General features: G+C 41.6%; 1 protein-coding gene across 1 annotated transcript; it reads right to left on the reverse strand.

Annotated features, from left to right (window-relative positions):
* Positions 1 to 1,581: 1,581 nt before the first annotated feature.
* On the reverse strand, positions 1,582 to 15,441 carry PERP (p53 apoptosis effector related to PMP22). The gene is made up of 3 exons (XM_080999778.1): positions 15,083 to 15,441; positions 6,786 to 6,929; positions 1,582 to 5,038 (listed from the first exon to the last, which is right to left on the reverse strand). The coding sequence occupies exons 1-3, from the start codon at positions 15,294 to 15,296 to the stop codon at positions 4,815 to 4,817; spliced, it is 582 nt and encodes a 193-aa protein (XP_080855904.1). The 5' UTR covers positions 15,297 to 15,441; the 3' UTR covers positions 1,582 to 4,814.
* Positions 15,442 to 15,844: the final 403 nt, after the last annotated feature.

The following is a 15,844-nucleotide window of genomic DNA, read 5'->3' on the forward strand; positions in this document are numbered from 1 at the left end:
TTAACCAGGAAACTGATTAAACTGGTACTTTAAGATAGGATGCACACAATACTTTTCACATCCTGAATATGAGGAGATTAAAGGGCTGCTACGGACATGTTCATGGTCATCTCCCCTGTTGGTCATTCATTTGGCCAGAGATGCAGAGGTAGAGGTCTTTGGTGCAAGCGGGGTGTGTGGAATGATGGCTGGCATGTATTTCAGTAGTAGTGGCGGTGGCGGGGGTGGTGGCGGCAGGGCCCCACCCTGCCCCTTGTGCATTGGGTGAAACACGTTAAGGATATCCCCGACATCAGGCTCTCAAGATGTTGCTGAACTACAACTCCCATCAATCCCAGCTAGCATGTCCAATGACCAGGGTGATGGTAGCTGTAGTACAGCAAGTTCTTGAGAGCCAAAAGCTCCCCACACCTGCCCTATATGAATGTCAGTGGTGGGACTAGGGTAAGATGTGTGACTTCTGTGACAAGTATAAAGCCCTTCTGTGGGAATGAAAGGCTAGATAAGATGTGATGAACTAGTGATCTGAAAATTGAATGGAGGATAGGTTTATCATCAACTGTTAATGTGGACTGCTACTATTTAATTACATCAACCAGCCAGGAGGCACAATTCCATTTCCCCCATTCCCCCCTATTTCCCATTTCTCCCACCAATCAGCATTCCTGGCTGCTGGGGGTGAACTAAGAGGAGCAATTAGAGTCCTTAAGGCCAGAACTAGTCACATGAAGATTATCGTCTTGATTTGGCTCTTCTGTTGCCAAACTAGAAGTGTGTAGCTGCTTTGGGAAAGACACTTGCTGGCAGTGCCTTTTGTAAGATTTGGGGCGCTGTGACTCACCTCAAAGCACATGCCTCTGTAAAAGTAGTGTATGCCATTTTGGCTTGGAATATAGCCAACCTCTGCTGGTTCCAGCATGCCATTGGGTGATTTGCAATGGCATGTGAAAATAATGTCTCCACAATTGCATCAGGCTTTACTCAGTTGTCTTGGGTACAAACTGACTTTTGCTTGAAGTCACCACACCCTCTGGGATGGTGAGAATAGGCCATCTGTAATCCACAGCCACTGCCTGTGTTCTAATTATCTTGTCAATAACACCAACCCTCTGCTTTTTTAAAAATTTTTTTAAAACATTTCCCCATTTTATTAGCATAATATAACTTTTATAATTTTAAAACACTTCATTTATTTACAAATGCATACCGAAATTATTCTTTAAAAAGTCAAAAGATATTTTATTTATTTTAAATTACCGTATTTTTTGCTCTATAAGACTCACTTTTTCCCTCCTAAAAAGTAAGGGGAAATGTGTGTGTGTGTTATGGAGCGAATGCAGGCTGCGCAGCTATCACAGAAGCCAGAACAGCAAGAGGGATTGCTGCTTTCACTGCGCAGCAATCCCTCTTGCTGTTCTGGCTTCTGAGATTCAGAATTTTTTTTTTATCGTTTTCCTCCTCCAAAAACTAGGTGCGTCTTGTGGTCTGGTGCGTCTTATAGAGCGAAAAATACGGTATGTTAACCTTTCTCTGCATAACCAATGCAAGGCATGCATGTCATTTTCTAATGAAACACTCCCATTTTAATTTATCAAAACTGTTTATTCAACTGAAGTCCGTATGATACGAAAGCCTGATCATTTAGTACAAGCAATTATTAAAAACAGACTTACTACTCTAAAACATCTGAACATAAGCCATTAAGCAAAATAACAAATTATGTGTCCTAAAAATATCCCTAGTCTATACAAACCAAAATCATCCCACCCCCTACAGATTTAGGACACATTTTGTTGAATTTAAAACATTTGTTCCTACTGAGGGTAGATTGTAGGGCATGAAGACTGGGCTCCATAAAAAAAACAGGACAATAACTGCTGTAGCAACTGAGGGGTACAAAAAGGAGTTATTTAAATCTTGCTATCCCATGGCAAATGGAAGGCTGACTCTACTTAATAAAAGCTACATGTCCTGTTTAAGTCTTATAATTAAAAACAAGAAAAGAGTTTGCAAGTGTAAGGCGTGCACTAATACTAAACTCCCTCTTCATTTCATTGATCATGTTAGGAGGTGCTCCAGATACGATTTTATCAAACAACTTCAGCACAACTTCCAAGGCATGCAAATGTAAATCCTCTACTGAAAAGGACCAGCGTTTTAAGAGCTGCCTCAAAACATCCATTTATGTATGTGCCTGAGGAGGAGATAACCCCATGGCATGCTTAAACGCCATTTCAACTGGTGACATAATGCCACTACTATGTGCATGAACACCCATGACTGATTATCAGCCTGGATTTATCTTTGGAGATACCTTTGCTAACCATACTCAAGGAAATGTCGTGTTCTTGACCAATCCTCCAGATGCTCTTGGACTGTAACCCCCCCTCAGCACCCGCCAGCATGGCCAAGGGTCAGGAATGATGGGAGTTGGGAGTCCACAACATCCAGAAGGCACCAGGTTGAGAAAGACTGTACCAAAAGATGGGTTTGGCCTTTGAAGGTGAAAGCACACTGCTGACTTACCATGGGCGGAACCAGGCGGAAATTAAAAGGAGCCATTCTTTGTCATCACCTATCAAATTCCACTTTTAAGAACTGTGTAAGTTCTTAAAAGTGACAAGCAGTATCCAATGCTGCAGTTCCACTGCTGCAACATACTTCTGTAATGGAATGGAATTTCCTCCTCTGTCCCCTCCAGAAGAGAACACTCCAGAAAAGATTTTGGGAATGCACAGGGGAAGGAGCCAGCAGAACTAAGCATGCAGTGCACTGAATACAGCTCAATGTTGACAGACGTCTGCATGAGTTACTCAAAAAAGATATTATGTGAACAGTCAAATGGTAACAGTCATGAGAGTCTTACCTTCCTTAAGCTTTCTCACTTTAAAAAAAACAAACCCCACTCATTTTTTTGTCTATTTAGATGTTTTGCAAAGTTTGACAATAAGTACAACCATTTATTTAAAAAACAGCAAATATTCCAAACTTTTAAAGAAACTTTTGTATTCTTTGGTTGTGTGTTGCTATGTTTTGTGATTTAATATACGTACAGTGAGGCAGCAATCACATTTCAGAGTGCATTAGTTTTTTCTTGAGAACTTATTTTGCTTTACCACCTTTATTAAGCAAATTATTCAACAGTGGATGGATTCATTTGGACAATGAGAATTATAAAATACATCAAACAGCCATGTCTGAAGTTATAAATCACAATATACAACATTTCTGCAAATACAAAAACCCCTGTAAAAAGGTATAAAACTGATATTTGATCTTCCAAACTCTTCTTAGTAATATACTTTAAATCATGATGACTATCATGATAAACATAGGTTTTATACATTTACAAAATATTTTAGGTATATGAAAGTATACACATATTCCAATCAAGGTTTCCAGTCATAATAACCTTTTTAAAAAAATATTGTGTTCAAAATAGTACCACTTTAATCCTGTCCATCACTGCATATAGCATTTAACATCTGGACACTTTGAAAAATATTTGTCATCATCCAAGTTACATAACCCAAATTTAAACACTTTTAAGTCCCACTAATTTTAGTTTGGGAACCCCAGGTTGCAATTCTATTGTCAGTAACTCAATGGGCTTACTTCAGAGTAAAGAGTTATAGGATTGCACTGCTAAGCACATGCTTAACTCTCCTAGATGTGATCGACTATGGAGGAGCATCGCCATAGATTTAAAAACCTGCAATATACTATCTCACTGCTTGATAATTGCCCATCTTATCTCATATCATATGATTACGGCTAGTTTTGTAACCAGCTTTTAGACATCTCTGGGAAAGCTACAGTTCTCATTTCATGGATATGGTATCCCTCTTGTGATTTTTCTGCCCTAGGGACTACCATTACTACCATTACTTCTGCTACAGCACGTTACTTTTTGCAATTTATTTGTATCAAAAATGGGATTTCAAAACTCGTATAAAAATGTTTACAGGGAGGTCCATTTAGCAAGGATAAAATTATATCAGATATTGGGGGTTGTGATAGAAATGCAGCTCTAAAGCTTTCTTCCACCCTCAATTCACAACTGAAAAATGTAAAACATACAAAATATTTTACAGTGCTTGGAGATTGATTGACATAGGGCGGGAGGAGATTTATGTAATTAATTTGAAAACCTACAAATGCCAGTATGCATTATACTTGTGCATACAAAATGTTGCAGTCCTTGCACTTGAATTTACTGTGGAGTAAGTAGTAACTATTTGAGCTCAGTAATCATACTGGCTGCAACTCTTAAGCACTCTTCTGGTGCAAGCCTCACTGAAACTTTGCTTAGCTTAAAAGATTATGTGCAAAATGTATAAATATTTATTCTGCACTTTTCCAAAGCATTCTCATAGACACTACCTTGCTGCAACTGCTTTTAGTTTTTTCTAAAATTCACATCAGACTGACATTACTGGATAAGGATCCCGCAAACCTAGACTCTAAGGGTTGTGCTGGTCTTAAAGTGTAAAAGGAATTTACTCAGTAAAATATCAAAACATAGAAACAAGCCACACGGAGACACATCTTACTTTCTTTTGAGGTTATTAAAAGCAAACTTGTATTAACCATCAAAATACAATTTATTCTGTCTTCCTTGTAAAAACAGCAGCTGCCAGATCTGAAAATGGATACAAGACTAAAAACGAACTGTGAAATTTGGCTTAATTATTAGAACAAAGCTAGGAATTCTATGTCAAATGAAAACAGGGCAATATAAGCATGCTCTTTCCCACAAGCCAGAAACGATATAGTTTTCTTTACTGAAAGCGATCTTTTCTACTAACTCCATATCAAACACGTTCGCCACTGCTGTAGATGGGGTAGGGTTTGATGTTGCCCAGGACTTCATCTTCCCAGTTGGGGAGGCAGCAGAAAAAGAAGGCACAGCCTATTGCAATCACAGTGCTTGCCCAGCCAAAGCCATAAGCCCAGCTGAACATGTTGCTTCCTGTCAATGGAATGTCCTCCACAAACATCACTGGATAGATGACCAGGCCTATAATTTGGAAAGCAGCTGAATGGGAAAAAAGCGAAGAAAAACAAATTAGGAGTTAAATTAATAACCTTTTGTCCTGAGAAACTTATATGAAGCTAACTGTATTCTTGTTAAATGTTTCATCAGTTACTCCTACAATTACAGACTGGTTGCAGCACCCTCACGCTGGGCGTTCCAGAATCATTAACTATGTGTTATTTCTGAGCAGATGAAATAAAGAATGTTCAACTCAGTACTTGCCTTGCAAACTGGACACAATTACCTTATCAACACCACAGACTCAAAGTGGTTTTAACAGTCATTCCCCCTTCTAAGAGAAGCTGGGAAGTAGTTTGGGTTCTGTAACAGAGCATTCTTAGCACCTCAATACTATAGTTCCCAGGATTCTTTCTAGGATACTAGGAACTGGTATGGGTTTGCAGTGTCAATAAGTTTCCACAGTAGTGCCTGAAGTTCCTAGCAGTCGTGGAAATTCTTCACATAACTGGGAATTTATCCACACACAAAAACCCTGTATGTTGCAGTATAAAAAGGAAGAAGGAATGATGGGGGTGTACAAAATCAGGAAAATGTGTCAGCTGCCTCCACTTGAGGGTGCTGCATCTCAAGCAATGTCATGTAATGTACATGCATTTCCTGCTTTAGGAACACAATGCATTCCCTGAAAATTGTTTGTTAGGCAAGCATTCATATAATGTGTCCATGATTCTCATTCGCATAGCGAGTCAACAATGTTCATTGATTACTATGGGGAAATTTCTAATACACTCCTGACCCTAGGAATCTTGCACATAGCAAGGTTTGGGTACTAATTCCTTGTGTTCAGATAAGTGAATTTCGCATAGCGAGCGTTCCTAAAGCAGGACGTGTGTCCTTCAGCCTGGCATGCAAGTCACCCTGTGAACACGCACGTCTTGAGTCACCTCAACACTAATACCTTAAAACACATATAAGACATATCTGCCACTGAAAATCAAGATAATTTAGTTCCTAGAAACAATGACATTTGACTGCTAAAGTACATAATGGTCTAGTTTGGCTGTAACAGTAAGCAATGGTTTATTAACACATGCATGAGCCTGGGGTTTATCTATTCACCCTCCTGCTTGCTCCTCCAGGCCAAAGATCAGAAACTTTTACTTTCAGTTTCAAGTAAGCACAGTTAAACATTTGCATCCAAGGCATTTAGTTAAAGCAGCCACTATGTTTTCCAGGCAGATGCCTTTTCTGTAACTAGTCCTAGGAAGCGTGTGAATCTGCAGTGAAAACAAGTTACAAAAATTATCTCTGCTGCTACTTCTGCAATTGCAGAAATCACAGAAATTGTAGCATTATGTACCTGTGTAGCAGTTGTTCACAGTCTTTATTGGCGGTTGGTCAAGATGGGTTTGGTGCAGGGGAAAGTAGTCCCTATTTCCCCCAACATGGAAAATGGCTCTCATACAGAGAAGCTCTATAGGTCAGAATCTGAGACTAACAGAGGTGGTAAGTCAAAATTAACATAAATGTTGGTGGGAGTTCGGTGCCTTAACATGTGTGTGTGTGTGTGTGTGCTGTTACAAATCTCAGATATGCATCCCTAAATATTACAACCTTGATTACTTCTTGACTAACACAAGCATAGTCATTACTGATTAGTTTTTGAAACGAAAACAAAGTTTTCTCTAGGACCAAGAAGATTCTGGAAAACAAATCTAAGAAAAGTCACATTGTATTCAGTGTAAGCCCATTGTTTAAAAGCGGTTTCTCTTAGCTGCAGTCTTACCAACGACGAAGAGCAAACCTCCAATGCCTCGAACAAAGTTGAACCGTAGAATATCAATGGAAAAGGCTATGACTGCTAGGCAGAAACAGATGCAGAGGATGACAAAGCCAACAAGATATGTAGCAGCAGAAGCTCTTCCCCAACCTATGATTTAAAATAAGGGGAGAAAAAGAGAGGGTATAATAATAATAATAATAATAATAATAATAATAATAATTTCTTATTTGTACCCCGCCCATCTGGCTGGGTTTCCCCAGCCACTCTGGGCGGCTTCCATAGAAACCAAAAATACAGTAAAATATCACAGATTAAAAACTTCCCTGAACAGGGTTGCCTTAAGATGTCTTCTAAATGTCAGGTAGTTATTTATCGTTTTGACATCTGATAGGAGGGCATTCCACAGGGCGGGCGCCACTACCAAGAAGGCCCTCTGCCTGGTTCCCTGTAACTTTGCTTCTCGCAATGAGGGAACTGCCAGAAGGCCTTCGGCGCTGGACCTCAGTGTCCGGGCAGAACGATGGGGGTGGAGACGCTCCTTCAGGTATACTGGGCCGAGGCCGTTTAGGGCTTTAAAGGTCAACACCAGCACTTTGAATTGTGCTCGGAAACGTACTGGGAGCCAATGTAGGTCTTTCAAGACCAGTGCTATGTGGTCTCAGCGGCCGCCCCCAGTCACCAGTCTAGCTGCCGCATTCTGGATTAGTTGTAGTTTCCGAGTCACCTTCAAAGGTAGCCCCACATAGAGCGCATTGCAGTAGTCCAAGCGGGAGATAACTAGAGCATGCACCACTCTGGTGAGACAGTCTGCGGGCAGGTAGGGTCTCAGCCTGCGTACCAGGTGGAGTTGGTAGACAGCTGCCCTGGATACAGAATTGATTACAGAATATTACACACACACACACACACACACACACACATGAATTTAGAGCTTAGTGATGCATGCAGAGCACATATTTCACATTTTGCAAAATTTGAATGCAGCTCCAAGGTAACAACAATGAATAGAACACACATGATTTTTTTTAGAGGAGGCCATGAATCCTGTTGGATTTATATACAAGCAGCAACCATTTTGTGTGGGGGTTCCATTCTTGACCTCCATGTGCATCGGCAGCAGATGCAAAAGCCCAACCCGTTTTTAGGCCACTTCTGGGTCAGCAGCGATGAGCGTGTGCATGACACGTCAATCAGACACCTGTAAAATGGTTGCTGCCTGTCTATACTGATATATAGCCCAGAATCCTGTTTCTTCACAGTGACCAACCTATGGAAAGGCTACAAGCAGGACATAATGGCAACAGCCCTCTTGCACCATCGCCCTCCTGCAGCAACTGGTATTCAGATTCACTTTGATCACACTGCCTCCGATCAAAGAGATAGCATGCAGTCATAATTACTCATAGCCTTATCCTCCATCAGCATCATATCATTATCGTACATTATGTTGCTTCTCTGGGCCCTGCTCAACTATCTAGGTGCATCCAGTGTTGCATATACCCTGTCTAAGACAGCCAGATATTGAGAAAAAGGGTGGCTTAGCTGTGCTTTAAGCTGGTAATGTGAACACAGCCTAAGAGTGTGAGACAATGGATTTACATGACTCTGGAGGCCAGTGGTAATAACATATTCTATCATTTTATCAAAAGGTATTAAGAGAAGGAATGTATGGATTCAGTAATAATGTGGTAGCCAAAACACCTTAACTGCATTGAAAGTCCCAGATTTGAAGCTGTTCAGTTTTAATGAGACAGAAAATGCACAAGTCAAGAAATGAGACTAGATCCGGCAGCTTGCTTAAATTAGAGCTGCAAGCTTTAATACAGACCTTCGTGTGCACTGAAAAGTACAATTCTGTGCCCATGTATTTAGAAGCAAGTTCCACAGATAAAGTTAAGTGCTGTACCAACATACCAAATATTCCTTCCAAGGTAACTTGAAAGTTTCTTGCTCGTGGATTGTGTCCTTTTATTGCTTCTTGTTGAGTTACACACCAGAATTATTGATGACTAGTCTGTTAATTGGCCCTTGTCAGATTTCATTCAGCCAGGGGCTTTAATTACCAATCTGAAGCACTAAGTTTGCTCTTAACATTTTTATATATTGGGAAACAGCTGACAGGTTCTAGGAGCCACAGGTGAGGTTGGGGGGCCAAAGATGGACAAACTACCCCAGAAAGAGCACCCCCGCCAGAGGTACTACTTCTCCCCTAACACTACATGCACCCTATCTAAATGTAGAGGGCACAAAAAGGTTGTATAATGCCCAGCTTACACATAATGCTACACCACTGTTTAGCATTATGTCTGAACCCTAAAGTGTTGTTAATCTGACATGCATTTAATAAGGACAAGCCAACTTCATAAACAACGGTTTGAAGTTGGCTTGTTTCCACTAACCATAGTTAAAATTAACTGCAGTTTGTCAGGTTTGGATATTAGAACAAGCTGCAGTTAGCCAAAACTGGAAGTGAAAGCTTCCAAAACCCTCACAAAGGTGCGCCAGAGGAAGAAAAGGTAGTATTCAAGCCCAGTACTCACTCCTATTATGCTAAACCATGTGTATTATTTATTACATATGGATTATTGTTATCTATATACTGCTTACTGTCAAAATAGGCTTCTAAGGATGGCATAGGAGAGCACATCTTAGCTTGTGTTGCGCATTCCTGTTTACACAACATCTTTAAAGGCATACCGCTTAATTGCATTTGTCCCAAATTGTCTCTAAGGATGATATAACCCTTAACCATTGTTAAATCTAGAAGGGAAAGATAGAAACTAAAAAGAGCTGGAGAGAGGAAGTGACTGATCCCACAGCTTGCCTCAAGTTTCAGTGCTTTAACCATGACCATCAGCTTGAGCAGTCCTTAAATAATCCTGTTTTCTTCCTCCTGTGTCTCAGAATTAAATCAGACGCAAGGGTTAGTAACAGGTAATTATTTAATAAATAAAAGAAGGACAAAGGTAGGTTCAGCTATGTAGGTCTACGATGAATCCACTGATTAGAACAGTTTATAGCTATAAAGATGCTTCACACACAATAATTCAGGAAACTCTTAATTACAAAGCTTCTTTGTACCTCAAATGATTACGAATGCTGTGTCTGTAAGTTTGTGGTCCTGGGGAGATTGGAAAAGCTAATATGAAAACACCCAAGCAGTTGGGCTTGTTAAACTTTGATCCTGATCATAATTGTTACAGTGATGGCGCAACAGTAATAATAGACATAATTATTATCATTCCAGAAAGCAAGCCACTCCTAAAATCTCTATGTCTATTCAGGGCTCAGTCATTTATTTTTATATGATCACATGCCTTTGCCTCTGTACATTTTCCCTACCCTTCTTCGGCTTGAATAACCCTCTTCAGGCAGCATCATGCTTCACTGGAAACTCAATACGTCAGGCAGGAGTGGGGCTGTGCTGAATTGCCCCATGCCGCATCATGTCATCTACAAACTCCCCTGCCTGTGCCTCACATACACTCGTGGTCACATGGGTGGCATGGAAGCCTCCGAATATTCAGCTGCACATGAGAAAGCCGTCTCCCAGCAGAGATCTCCACAGAAATGACTACCTGGCACAGGTGATGAAGGGTGCTGAGGGCTTTCTCAGCCCTGCTCCTCTTCATGTGCTGAATTTACATAAGAGTATAATGCCTGAGTAGGCGAGTGCTAACCATGGTTAACATTATGGTTCTCCTCCTTCCTAATCATAGTTTGCTAACCAAACTAGTTAAGAGGGGATACAGTGGTACCTCAGGTTACAGACGCTTCAGGTTACAGACTCCGCTAACCCAGAAACAGTACCTTGGGTTAAGAACTTTGCTTCAGGATGAGAACAGAAATTGTGCGGCGGTGGCCGCGGGAGGCCCCATTAGCTAAAGTGGTACCTCAGGTTAAGAACAGTTTCAGGTTAAGAATGGACCTCCAGAATGAATTAAGTTCTTAACCCAAGGTACCACTGTACTCTTAAGTATTAACTGTGATTAATATTGTTGACATAATGCTTAACCACAGTTTAGAGTTGCTCTGCCCAGCTGCAAGGGAAACAATAGCTATATATATATTTTCTATTGATGGGAGTTAATTTTGAGGGGGAAATACAGCCATACAGGAGAAGAAACTTGCCCGGTTTCTTCCCCATTTCTGTACTCCATGCAAGAAGCTTCCTTGGGCTGTGTTTTCATTACAAAAAAAGAAAACCTGGGGAAAGAGATTCATTATTCCAAAGTTAAGTCTAATTTGGTTCTCAGACAAATCTGAATTAAGACGCTGGCAATTTAGAAATCATTACAAGCGGAGGTTCCCTCCCATCCCTTCATATGGAGGGTGTGGCTCTTTTCCATACCCTCTGCAACACTCAAAACCAGCAAGTACAAGCTTGATCATGAAGCTGCAGCCAAGGATGGTTTGTATCAACAAGTATTCTTTCTTGAAGTTAAGCTTCTTTATGCTTGGGAAGGGTGGGGAAGAAGCACTAGCAGAGAAGGAGTTCAACCAGAAATCTCCCACACCACCATCATTCTGTGCGACTGCTTCACACGGCGTCCATTGCCATATTTTAACAAAGAAAACATAATGGCAAGCAGCAGGTTTTTGTGGCAATCTTACAAACTAACTTGCTTATTCTGACAAGTCAATCTTAGTTGAGTAGAGAGATTTGACTCCCATCCAGTTCCAATGAATTTGAAGCACACCACCCTTATTTGGAAAGCAGTATTTCTAAAAATCTACACATGTTCTCAGTCGGTACATAAGAGATATGCTGAGGGAAATGACCTGAGAATACGTACCAGTCTCTCTAAAAATCCAGTCTACCTGGCTGGCGCAACAGCCTAACTTTCATAGCAGCTACCTGTCATGTTTTAAGTATCTCACTATGCATGGTAGGAACTGCTCCCCACCCCATAGTTTTCCCTACCTAGAAAATGGAAGATATTTCCAGTCTACTCTAGGTTACAGTAGCCTGGAAATATCTTCCAGTTCTCACCATTTACTTCCGCCTTCCTGACCTGTTGAAAGGTGCCAACGCATCATAATATTTCCTATGAAAAATTATCAGCTTCCAAACCACATGGGTGATCCTTGCTAGCAAGTTGTGTTTTGGGGGCTATCTACTTTAAAGAGTAAAAACTAGATCACATGCAATTCCGCTTTCAATACTCTTTGTGCCTGTAAAGGTTACACTGCTTCATTTCTAGTCAGTGCATATACTGTAACTTCTTGGTTAAATCTGGCAACTTTTTAAATCACAAATCTTCTGGTTTATTTTTGTTTCACTTTTGTTACACTATAGCCCCGCTGGATAGCAATAATGTGGTAGTTTGTGGGGACACATCACAGAACAAACTATAGTAGAACAATTCTACCAGTAATGTACTACTATCATGCCAAGAACATGTTGCAGAACACACCCACAATAAAACACCAATCTGGAGGGCCCAGGGTAAATTGGGATGGCAGGAGGAATGGGAAAATCTAGTCTGGTTGTAGCATAACAGCAGCTGGACATCTTCACACATGCCTCTAATAATGTATATGAAAGACTCTAAAAATGTCTTTCTTTAGAAAAGAAGCAAGTTAAGATGATACTTAGCCAGCATCATCAAAAAATTTATTTTTATTTTTAAAAAACTTATTTAATATTCAAACTGTAAGCTCCCTATAAAAGGTTTCAACCCAGAACAGTTTTTTAAGCATGAGTGAAAAAGTGCCTCAAGATACGTTTAGGTACAGCTTGCAACTTAAAATAAACGAGGCTCTAATACAAATAAGCTGCTGCAATTAAATCTGCAGTAGTCTGCTTGAGCAGATGGGTTATGGCACACTGTAAAGGCAAAGTGCAGCTGTGACCATTTTTAATTTAGCAACAAAACAGCACAATAGGAGTGGTCTTATCTATGCTTCTCTAGCACTGATATGGTTGCTTGTCTATAACCGTCAACTGTGTACAGAGAGCCAACAAGTATATAGTTTGCACATCCCTAAGGAGAGTTCTGACCTTCATCTGAACATGTTTAGGGTGGGGCCAGGCTTGCCACTCCCCATGAGTGTCAGTAAGGAGGCAGTTGCTGTGAAAGATGATTCCAGAGTTAATTTAAAAAACAAAGTCTCTAGTCCTTCTACAACCCAAGATAAGATGAAAAACATGGAGGCGGGATTATGGCCATTATTATTATTACCACCCTGCCCATCTGGCTGGGTTTTCCCGGCCACTCTAGGTGGCTTACAGAATATATAAAACATAATAAAGCATCAAGCATTAAAAATTTCCTGATACAGGGCTGCCTTCAGATGTCTTCTAAAAGTTGTATAGTTCTTTATCTCCTTGACGTCTGAAGCGAGGGCACCCTTTCAGTGTTTTTAAGCAATGAATGAAGTCATGAAAAGGAGTTCTGTTTCCTGATGTCCATTGTTAAAACTTTTTCTGTCTTGTCTGGTGAATATGTGCCCCTCAGACAACAATTCAGAAATCCAGGATAGCTGTGACTTGGCAGTAGTGTTCTTACACAAAAACAAATTGTGAAGACAATTCATGATCTTTCTAACTCAGCTTTCTATATAAGAGATTTCTAAAACGGGCTTTCCACCCCACACCCCACTACTGAATTTGTAAAGCATTTTAAAATGTCCACTAAAAGCAATTTAAAATGTATCTGCCAATGCAGGAAAAAGTCCATCATTATTATACCCATATTTGCAGGGAGCAATTGTATGGCTCAGAGTATGGGTCATGGCAGCCTTGTAAAACACCCCAGTGTCGTTATATCCTTTTTGTTGCTGGCGTGGGGAGTTCCCTTTTACCTAGTTTCCTGGCATTCTTCCCCCTTTCACACCCTTCAAGAGAAGTGCAGCAGTAACACAACTAAGAGACCATTTCTTGTTTTCACTCCATTATAAGGATTGACACCTTCCCCCTGCACTTCTCCCACAGCAGCCATTTTCAATGGGCGGAAGGTAAAATCGTGTAAGGAGCCTGTTTTTAAGGGCCACACTAAGTAGCAATAAGGTTTCTCCGTTCCTAAAATCCAAGTGCTCACCGTTATATTAGTTCCTGGGCACCATACAACACCCCCCCCCCCCGCAATAACGTATTACAAAGACTGCAAAATCTGGATTTATTTTGTTTTAGTTCTTTTTGTTCAGTGAGAGCTGAACTTCTTGCATGACTTCTTCTATGCCCCCAATTTGAAGAATCAGAAACAGCTCTGCAGAGTCTGGCATTCAAAGAAGAAAGTCTCATAGGGCCTCCGTCAATCACACATATACTTGGATTGTGGCCTATGTATACGGCTGACATTTACTGCATTATACCCAAAGGAATAACTGTTACCTACTATTTGTGCCTATTCTGCTGACAGAATGCAGCTTGTCTTTCTTGAATGCTAAATTTTATATTTTTCCAAGACTAATTAGCATGTTCACAGCCAACATATAAAAATTCTGAACGTTTTTACATGCTTTGAAAGAGTAATATACTACTTTGTGAGAAAGTGTTGATTTTAGAGCAGAAGTAAACCTGCATATGGAAAGTCACGTTCCAAAATTATTCCAGCAGGTCGAGCCACCAAGCAACTCAGAAGCTGCCATGCGAGGATCCCTGTCACACAACGGACATCTTGTGCACTTCAAACAAGCAGGCAACAATGCCGCTGGACAAGTCTTCTCAAAATTAAAGAAAATAGCATTTGATAGGGTGAAGGGTGTGGCCTCATCCAAGGCCCTTTGAAATGAAGAGAATGATCGTACAAGTCACTGGCATAATTGAATAATGTCCTCTTCTTTTGTTGAAGTCTAGTTCTCATTACACATCAAAACAGTTAACTGAGCAATCTAAGAGCATGCAAGGCGTTGCTTTTTTAATTCTTATCCCTGCCTCTCCCGCAGGTCCTAGCAGTTTTTCTTAGTCTTTCCTCTCCCTGTTGCCTAATTCAATGCCAGCCCAGTCCTATTCTGCCTCCCAGGCTCACCAAGTCCCAAACTTTCTTCTACCGGGATCGGATAGTTTTAGTTTTAGTTAACAGCCACAAATATGCCAACGCTTCTCACAACTCTCACAAGGCCCAGATACGAATAGCATTTCCTTAACAGCAGGCAACGTTAGCAAAGGTGACCTTTGTACAATGCATCCTGGGCCTCTTACCGGTGCATTTTCAGGCACCAGTTTAGCCACTTAGGCCAGAACTGATGATTTAGATTCCGCCCCCTTTCCCCCTCCCCAGTTATTTTAGTGCGTGGATGGGTCCAGTCCCTGTGAAGCCCATAACCAGCCCATGCTCCCGATTTCGGATACTCACTATAATCCATCAGGGATCTGCACTCCCAGTTCAAATCATTTTCGTTCGCTTTCATGCAGTCCGACCAGAGAGAGGCTTTGCGCACGTAAGGCTGTTCGGCGGACTCGAGCCACCCCCTGCCAGACAAGGCGATGATGCCCAGGATGATAGCTAAGCCCAAGAGAAGGGGCAGGAGCCACCGGCACCTCCAGCAGGCCAAGCCGCAGCGAACCATGTTGGGCAGAAGAGTGGGAAAAGCGGAGAGGAGGAGAAGATCCCTTGGACTGGGCCGGGGCGCGCGCGCGAGGCCGCTTTGAGGAGCTGGGCGCCTTTTAATCTCCGCGCAGGGAGGAGAGAGCCGCGCCTAGATTCCAGGCACCGAGGAGAGCAGGGGCAGCGGCGGCGGCGGCAGCAACCAGTTGAGCCAGAGAGAAACTTGGCTGGTAAACAAACCTGGCTTCCAAGTACACTCCCAGGTTTTTAACCCTTCGCTGGCAAGCACCACGGGCGTGTTGGCTGAAGCGCAGCACGGCCAATGTTGTTCGAGGGGAGGAGATTCGAACTCGCTGCCAAAGCGCTGGTCTTGTTTTGAGGCAGGGGACACGGCCTGGCGGATACACGCGGCAGCAGGCCCATTCCGGAAGTAAGGCCCGCGGAAAAGCGCACTCTTTTCCTGGAGAAGCGCTCCGTTTGCAACCAATATTGACTTCCAGGTAAATGTCACAGAATCATAGAATTGTAGAGTTGGAAGGGACCATCTAGTCCAGTAGTTCCCAACCTTTT

This window comes from Podarcis pityusensis (assembly GCF_964106645.2).
Source record: "Podarcis pityusensis genome assembly, chromosome: 3".
In the NCBI taxonomy this organism is placed as follows: domain Eukaryota; kingdom Metazoa; phylum Chordata; class Lepidosauria; order Squamata; family Lacertidae; genus Podarcis; species Podarcis pityusensis.

Bases quoted from the DNA above. Each gene is read 5' to 3' on its own strand.
- PERP (XM_080999778.1), bottom strand. From the start codon at position 15,296: ATGGTTCGCTGCGGCTTGGCCTGCTGGAGGTGCCGGTGGCTCCTGCCC. The intron at 6,930-15,082 runs GTGAGTATCCGA...TTTAAATCATAG, and splicing joins CAGATCCCTGATGGATTATA to GTTGGGGAAGAGCTTCTGCT. The intron at 5,039-6,785 runs GTAAGACTGCAG...TTTCCCATTCAG, and splicing joins AGGTTTGCTCTTCGTCGTTG to CTGCTTTCCAAATTATAGGC.